At 49.3% G+C, this 9,093-nt stretch overlaps 1 protein-coding gene across 1 annotated transcript in view; it reads right to left on the reverse strand.

Annotated features, from left to right (window-relative positions):
- The window catches only part of ABTB2 (ankyrin repeat and BTB domain containing 2), a 185,471-nt gene extending 180,842 nt beyond the window's left edge, over positions 1–4,629 (reverse strand). The window contains exon 1 of the mRNA XM_061151749.1: positions 2,925–4,629. Within this exon, the coding sequence (XP_061007732.1) occupies positions 2,925–4,305 (1,381 nt within the window). The 5' untranslated portion in view covers positions 4,306–4,629. The remainder of the gene's footprint in view (positions 1–2,924) is intronic.
- Positions 4,630–9,093: the final 4,464 nt, after the last annotated feature.

Consider the following 9,093-nt stretch of genomic DNA (forward strand, 5'->3'; position numbering starts at 1 on the left):
AAGCCATGAAGATAGCATCACTTAATGACACTGCCCTGGGAACAGGCACATCGATACCAAATGAGCAAGCGATATATAACTCCTGCTGCTCTATGAAGCTGAGATCATGTTTTATAAACACCATAGAACTTTTATCATCCATCTTGGGTTGAGCAAAACCATATTTGCCCAGTACTCTGAGTAATGGACTGGACTAGATGGATTAGGGCTCTTGAATTCCCGGCTGGAAGATATTAAAAGTTTAAGAGCCCTATATAGCTGACTCAAATGCATGTGCCCTTGCTATGTAATTAGCAAGCATAACAACAATAAATATATAATTTGAAGGGAAGAGCAGCAGGACAAGAGTGTGAGCCAGTAACTCTCCCTCCTGTGTGCGGCCATTTGCCACTTAGACTTCAGCTGTGTAGACGGTAACCTTGCTGGCCTTGGCTTATTTCGGTACAACAAAGGTTTAGGATCTCTCCACACTTCTTTCCTAAGCAGTCTGTGCTTCCCTCTGAAGTCAGCTTTCAGGCATAAGTAATTCATTGCCTCTCTACTAGACATTCATTTCACTTTGTCTAAAGGGACTTAATAAATGAGCCTGGTTACTGTTTACTGGGGCCTCCCTCAGGTTTTCATGTATAAAAAATGAGCATCCATATTACTCAGGGGAAGCGAATGGTCACCTGTCTTGCAGGAGAGCTCCCTGGAGACTGAAGGGAACAGAGGGCCACGCTTGCTCTGGGCATCCAGGAGATGTGTTGTCTGTCACACAAGAGCCCTGCTGTCTCAACTACCACGGCTTAAGAAGGATTGTTTGGGGTGCAGGATGGAGAGGAAGAGGTCAAATCACAGGGTCAAAACCCCACCCTGCAAAGAAAATCCCAAGGAGTGATGACCCTAGATAAGAAATAAGCCCGTTCATGGAAGACACCTATGTTCTAGACACTTCTCACATTCTGAATTTTCAGAGGGCCCTGAGGAGACAGCTGCTCTTAACAGCTTCAATTTACAGTTAGAAAAACCGAGAAGTCTCTCAACCTGAGGGGCACCAGTTCTGTGTGAAGGGCATGTTTTGTTTATTTGTTTGTCACCTATTATCCACCTTAGGGTCTTGTTTTTTCTCCTAGGAGTCTTCCTTGTTTGAGTTCAGACTGGGCCTCCCCTCAGCCAAAAGTTCAGACTCAGCCCAGTTCCCCTGGGCTCTGACAACTGTATGGAAATCCCCCTGCCCTCCACTTCCTCTCCTGGAGCCCGTGTTCCCCGTGCTGATGCCACAGACCTGGCGGGCAAAGCACAATTATCAGCTGTGACATCATCAGCTGAGATTCTGGACTGACCTCAACTCTGACCTAAGAGGAGGAAAATGAAAAGGCAAACGCTCTTCTTTCCATTCCTGGCATCTCCTTTCAGCTGTGCCAGAATTAAAAACAAAACCCAAGAAAGTCAAAGTCAGCCATGCTGGTAGAGACAGACTGTCTTCAAAATGAAGTCTTTAGATGGCAACTGCTCCCCCTGGAAATTGGATCAATGAAAACAAAACTGCTTCCTCTCCTCTAGTGGCTAAAAGCTTGAACTCTGGAGCCTGCCTGGGTTCAAATTCTTGTCATTTGATATCCATGTAAGCTTGGGTTAATTACTTGACTGCTGGGTACCTCAGTTTCCCCATCTATCTAATAGGGATAATACTAGACGTACCTACCTAATAGGGTGGCTGGGATTACTTAAGTTTATATATTAAAGTGCTGAAAACAGTGACTGACACGCTGTTAAGTGCTAGTTTAAGATTTTAGCTATTATGATTTTGTAAAACCACACTTAAATATGACTCCCATTATGCCTTTTTCATACCCACCTGGCCTCTTCCTCTGTACTACTTATTTGCCACTGGATGCAGCCCCTAAAATGGCCCTCAGATCAGACTGTAAGGATGCTTAGCCAAAGTATCATTCTAGAGAACTGATGGTTTGCTGACTTCTGAAGTTGGGAGTCTGGTAGGCAGTTTACTGTTGAACCCAGGTCACACCGTAACCTTTCCAGTGAAAAGGTCAAGTGCTTCCCTAGCACTCTTTGCACTGAAGCTATGTCCTCTTTCAGAGAAACGCAACTACCCAAAGGTTTCTTTCTGGCACTTGACACCATGCTGTCTGCGCATCCCCCACCCCTCTTCCCCCTAGCTTGGTTGATGACTATGGGGTCATCCTTTCTTTCAGCAAAGTCTAGAAGGTCATGCACTTAATACAACATAGGGTTTTAATTAATTGCTCACTTGGTTGGTGACAGCTTGGAAAGTTGGGTCTGGGAACTGGCGTGTGATTCCCTTTCTGGGAAGGAGATTCAGAAGTCACCATGTTCCATCACCCTGGGCTCACAGTTAAGAACCCACCACTACCACTCCACCTTCCCCCAGAGGGCCCTGAAAGGCATCCTTCAATCCAGCAAAACCCAAGGTGGCAGGGCTAGGTCCTGGGCATCCAGTTCCCGTCCTTCCATCCCACTTAGCCAAGACTTTGCAGCCCAGACCCTCTGGCTGCTGCTACTGTAGTCGACAGAACTAGGACCGAACCATAGTTGACCTACCCAGTGGTCGGGGAAAGAGGCCAATTACAGACCTATCAAGCAAGGCAGAGGGCCACAAGGCAGTCCGCTTCACGCCAAGAGAGGTTCAGGGATGGCTTCATCAAGAGGTTCAATGAATGGCCCCCAACAGCGACAACACGACGCAGAACAGGAAGCAGGTCAACCACTACTTTGCCCTCCAAAAGTCAAGTCGCCGAAAGAACAACCTCGGGAAAGGCTCTAATGAACTCCTCTACCCAAAGACCAAACGCTTTCTCTCAGGTCTTGAGTCTCCTTGGTCCTAGGAAATTCACCCCCTGCGTAGCCCAGGTCGGACTTCTACCCTACCGGGTCCACGGGCCCGGGGCCCGCGCGCTTACCATTGGCGTTCTTGCCGCAGATGAGATGCTCATAGGGCTGCAGGACGCCCCAGAGCTCGGCGTCATTGTTGATGACCATCTCCAGGGCCTCCGCAGACACCTCCCCGCTTCCGGCCCCTCCGCCGTCGGGGCTCTGGCTGGCGAGCACCCTGGCCCGGATCTCTTCCACCAGATTCTCCATGCAGGCGGTGAGCGAGATGGCCGCGTACTCGTGGATGCGCACGGAGATGCGGGTATCCACCATCCAGCGAAAGAAGCGGCCCACTGAGAAGGTGAGGCCGCAGCGCGCCGACTTGCCCCGGCGCAGCCCGTCGCCCGCGCTCATGCTATACAGGGACAGGGCCTTGACCGCGGCCAGCGCGCAGCTCTCGGCCAGCGCCCAGCTGTGCACCAGGCGCACGGCGCTTTGCACCTCGAAGCGGGTGCACTTGGCGTGCAGCACGCTCAGGCGCTGCGCCTCGCGGGCCACCCGGATGAGCGCCCGGCGGAGCAGCCCGGCCAGGCGCCGGACCGCCTCGGCGGAGAACAGGGGCTGCCGCCGGCCGCCGGCACCTTTGCGAAGGACCCGGGCCACGTCTCCCTCGGTCCAGGGGAACTCCTCCAGCTCGGGCAGGCGCGGGCAGCGCGAGAAGAGGTCGGCCACTTCGGGGTCCTCGGGCAGCACCGTGTTCACCGTGTCCCAGCTGTTGTGGCGGCTGTTCATGGAGCCGGAGTAGCACCACCAGGCCGCCCCGCGGTGTTGCTGCGCCGAAGAGTTGAGCGCCTGCGAGTTGGACTTGGAGGACGAGAGGCTGAGCGAGCGGCACGAGTCCCCGGCCCCATACCCGGAGTCCAAGGTCAAGTCCTCCAGCGTCTTCAAAGTGGAGCTGTACGTCCCGGCCATGGGGAGCCTGCCCGGGGCGGCCTCGCCGAGCGAGGGGCGCTCACAACTCCATGCGCCCTTCCCCAAGTCGGCAGAAACAAGCTCTAGGCTCTCCGGGGCGCCCTCCTTTCTCTCAGCACCGCGGGGCTCGGCGGCCGCATCGCCCGCCCGCCTACCCGGCGGCCGCAGAAAGGTGGGCGAGATTCGCGGCGGCCAGAGCCCCACGCTCCCGGCGTCCCGACTCCGAGCTGTCACTGGAACGATCCTCCGCCGCCCCTCCTCCGCAATCCCCCTGGTCCACCTCAACTTCCCTGAAGCAGAGAGTCTATCCTCCGCAGAGAAGGGATCCAGAGAGAACAGGGCGGCGGCGATCGAGGGAGGCGGCTCCGGGCGTTGCGCGAGTCCGGGACCGACCGGCGAGAAAGCGCTCTGCAAACTTCTGCGCGGAGCCAGCCGCCCGCATAGCTGGGTACTGGGCCGCCGCCGGCATGCAAATAACCCGAGCGGCCCACCAATCATCGGCCGCGACGGGCAGGGGCTGCACCAATGATCTTCCAGAGGGGCGGTCACTTTGCTGATTTCACTCCGCCGCGGGTGAAACCCAGCGCCGGCAGAGGCGGGGCTGGAGGCCGAGGGTCTAGAGGAGCAGCCGAGGGGGCGGTGGAGGAGCGGGAAAGAGATGCCGAGTGAGCGACCTGGCGGATGGGAAAGTGGGGATCGACCTTAGGCTCGGGAGCTGACGAATTAAAGAAAGAGATAAAGGAAAAGCCACTGTGCGTTGCCACCTTCCCGCCGTCCGGGCTTTGGGCGTCTGCAGCTCCTTTTCAAACCCTTTTTGTGCCGAACACCAGCCAGCGAGTCGAGTATGGGTAGGGGAACAAGAGGGGTTTGGGACCAGAGGAGGGGACCGAGGCCTGGGGGAGGGGACCCAAGTCAGACGCCCCACCTCTCTCAAGACTTTCTGCCACGCCCCTCCCCCTTTCCCGAGACGAAACTCCAGTTGTATTTGGAGGGAGGAGTTTGCCCCTGTTTGCTTCTCTTCCCAAATCCGTCTGGTTTTCTTTATGTTGCTTTCTAGGCTCCGATCAGAATAGAAATTCTTCTTAATCTGGCAACTGATAAATGGACAGCCTCCAGAGGGCTGCGATTCCACCCTCACCTCTCCCCGCCACTTGAAATATTACACACGCAGTAGTCTGAGTACTACTCCAGGGAGAAGGCCATAACTGATCAGATTTGCAAGAGTCGGTGACTTTCCTGTTAAACCGTAAAACGCCGCTTGCTGTGCTGGATCCTTCTTGTGCTTCAGTGTCCGAGTGTGTGTGCTGGGGGGGGGGGGGGGTGTGTATTACACGCGTGCGTAATGGGTGGGCGAAAATGAGAAACGTCCCTAGTTGTGGCCTGCGCTTGGAACACCTGGCTGAACGCACCTCTTCGTAACGGTGTGCCCTCGGGCGAGCTCTCTGCCCGGCTCAGGACTCCCTTTCCTTCCTGGGTAAAACGAGAACTGACCTCTGATGTAAACCTGTCTCATGCACTTGTCCAGAGGCGGTATCCAGCAGATCCATGCCCTGTCCACCCCGGCCCGCAGCTGTCCTGTAACTATTCACAGACACGTGCACGAACGTGGACACGCCTCCTCCTGTGGAGCCACAAAAGCGAGGAGGAGATTGTGCAAGCATTTCCCCCAGGTCAGCCTCCTCCTGCGCTCTTGAATAGCTGCTTTGTACTATATCTCACAGGGTTTTGACCTTGGGCCGTGAGTTGCATACGAACTAGAAATGTCTGGTTTCTCTCTCTCCTTCTTAAATTAATTGCCCTTTCCCGGTGAAACTCCTTTTGCTTTGGCAGTTTTGACTTAATTTTGCCTTCCAGCGCATCTTAATTTATGCAATACCGCCGCCTGGTGGTTACAACTGGGAATGGCGTCAAGGCTGGAAGTATTGATACTAATGAACGATGCTGAGTCCGCAGGGACCAAATCAAAAGCGGACACAAGATGTGACTACATCTTTATATAACAGAGATAGTAAGTCGAAGTAGGTAAGGATGTTCAATTTGTTTAAAAATGTGAAAAAAAATGTGATGCGATTTAAGTCTTATTAGGGGAAATATAATAGTAAAGCAAATGTCGCCCTCTAATGGACATTTAGAGGAAATAAATTCTGCCAAGGTTTTTTTTTTTTTTTTTTGGTCGGGTTTTCTTTTTTTGTTTTTTAAATCATTTTGTGCGCCTCCTTAAAAAGTTAACCCTAAAATAGATAGCGACTGGGAAGCTGCCATATAATACAAGGAGCCCAGCCTGGGACTCTGTGAGGACTTGGGGGTGGGATGGAGAGGGGGAGAGGGAGGATCAAGAGGGAGGCGGCATATGTATGTATTCAGACCTCCCAGGCTGCGCTTGGACCGAAGACTCAGGCGACATCTAACTGTTGTCGGGGAAGAAAGGGTTCTGACCAAGCCGAATGTGATCCATAAAGGCTATTTTCTATATTTATGTTGGGGGAAAGTCACTTTAAAGACTAGTGCTGTTTGGAAGCAAATCTTTTTCTTTTTTGTCAATGGAGTGCAGTTTTTTGTGTTTTTTTTTTAATCTATTAAATCACAAGGAATAACAGATGCTGTGATCTCCTCTTTGATCAAAGGACAGAATGAGATTTGAAAGAAGTTTGCACAAATCTGTGAAACATAACCCTTCGCGTTATTTTTTCTAAGCATCAACTGCCATCATGTTTTGTAGTTTGGGTCTTGATTTCACCATTGTTGGTGAAAAAAATTTTCAATAAATATGCATTACCTGTATGAAGCTAAGGGGCTTCCCAGGTGGCCCAGTGGTGAAGTATCTGCCTGCCAATGCAGCAGACAGTGGTTCAGTCCCTGGGTAGAGAAGATCCCCTGGAGAAGGAAATGGCAACCCACTCCAATATTCTTGCCTGGAAAATTCCATGGACAGAGGAGTCCATGGTATTGCAAAGCGTCAGACATGACTGAAAACACACACATATGTATATATCGATTTATCGCTGATTCTCCTTGTTGTATGGCAGAAACCAGCACAACATTGTAAATTTAAAAAAATTTTTTTTAATTTAAAAAGTAACAAATATGACTTAACTGGAAATTTAAGACAGGGAACTTACTGAATGGAAAGGTTATCTAGGAAACTATCTGGAATGTATCTTGGAGGAAAAGAGCAAATGGCATTTATCTTAATATATTCAAGTTACTTGATGACTTAAAGTGTAAAAGGAATTAAACATTTGTTGCTGTTGTTCAATCACTAAGTTGTGTCCAACTGTTTGTGACCACATGGAATACAGCATGCCAAACTCACCTGTCCTTCTCTGTCTCCCAGAGTTTGTTCAGATTCATGTCCACTGAGTCAGTGATGCTATCTAACCATCTCATCCTCTGATGCCCCCGTTCTCCTTTTGCCTTCAATCTTTCCCAGCATCAGGGTCTTTTCCAATGAGTCAGCTCTTTACAACAGGTGGCCAACGTATTGGAGCTTCAACTTCAGCATCAGTCCTTCCAGTGAATATTCAGGGTTGATTTCCTTTGGGATTGACTGGTTTGATCTCCTTGCTGTCCATGGGTCTCTCAAGAGTCTTCCCCAGCACCACGATTCAAAAGCATCAATTCTTTGTCACTCAGTCTTCTTTATGGTTCAAAGGATATCAAAGCTATGACAAACCTAGACAGCATATTAAAAAGCAGAGACATTACTTTGCAGTCAAAGGTCCATATAGCCAAAGCTATGGTTTTTCCAGCAGTCATGGGTGGATGTGAGAGTTGAACCATATAGGTGTTTTTCTGGATTTCCTTGCTTTTATCTATGATCCAATGAATGCTGGCAATTTGATCTCTGGTTCCTCTGTCTTATCTAAATCCAGCTTGTGCATCTGAAAGTTCTTGGTTCATTTACTGCTGAAGCCTAGCTTGAGAGATTTTGATCATTACCTTGCTAGCATGTGAAATGAGTGCAACTGTACAGTAGTTTGAACATCCTTTGGCATTGCCTTTCTTTGGAATTGGAATGAAAACTGACCTTTTCTTTTTTTTTTTTTATTAGTTGGAGGCTAATTACTTCACAACATTTCAGTGGGTTTTGTCATACATTGATATGAATCAGCCATAGATTTACACGTATTCCCCATCCCGATCCCCCCTCCCACCTCCCTCTCCACCCGATTCCTCTGGGTCTTCCCAGTGCACCAGGCCCGAGCACTTGTCTCATGCATCCCACCTGGGCTGGTGATCTGTTTCACCATAGATAGTATACATGCTGTTCTTTTGAAACATCCCACCCTCACCTTCTCCCACAGAGTTCAAAAGTCTGTTCTGTATTTCTGTGTCTCTTTTTCTGTTTTGCATATAGGGTTATCGTTACCATCTTTCTAAATTCCATATATATGTGTTAGTATGCTGTAATGTTCTTTATCTTTCTGGCTTACTTCACTCTGTATAATGGGCTCCAGTTTCATCCATCTCATTAGGACTGATTCAAATGAATTCTTTTTAATGGCTGAGTAATATTCCATGGTGTATATGTACCACAGCTTCCTTATCCATTCATCTGCTGATGGGCATCTAGGTTGCTTCCATGTCCTGGCTATTATAAACAGTGCTGCGATGAACATTGGGGTGCATGTGTCTTTTTCAGATCTGGTTTCCTCAGTGTTTATGCCCAGAAGTGGGATTGTTGGGTCATATGGCAGTTCTATTTCCAGTTTTTTAAGAAATCTCCACACTGTTTTCCATAGCGGCTGTACTAGTTTGCATTCCCACCAACAGTGTAAGAGGGTTCCCTTTTCTCCACACCCTCTCCAGCATTTATTGCTTGTAGACTTTTGGATAGCAGCCATCCTGACTGGCGTGTAATGGTACCTCATTGTGGTTTTGATTTGCATTTCTCTGATAACGAGTGATGTTGAGCATCTTTTCATGTGTTTGTTAGCCATCTGTATGTCTTCTTTGGAGAAATGTCTGTTTAGTTCTTTGGCCCATTTTTTGATTGGGTCATTTATTTGTCTGGAATTGAGCTGCAGGAGTTGCTTGTATATTTTTGAGATTAATCCTTTGTCTGTTTCTTCATTTGCTATTATTTTCTCCCAATCTGAGGGCTGGAAAACTGACCTTTTCCAGTCCTATGGCCACTACTGAATTTTCCAAATTTGTTGGCATATTGAGTGCAGCACTTTACTAGCATCATCTTTTAGGATTTTAAATAGCTCAGCTGGAATTCCATCACCTCCACTAGCTTTATTTGTTATAATGCTTTCTAATGCTCACTTGACTTCATACCGC

Source organism: Dama dama, chromosome 1 (genome assembly GCF_033118175.1).
Source record: "Dama dama isolate Ldn47 chromosome 1, ASM3311817v1, whole genome shotgun sequence".
In the NCBI taxonomy this organism is placed as follows: domain Eukaryota; kingdom Metazoa; phylum Chordata; class Mammalia; order Artiodactyla; family Cervidae; genus Dama; species Dama dama.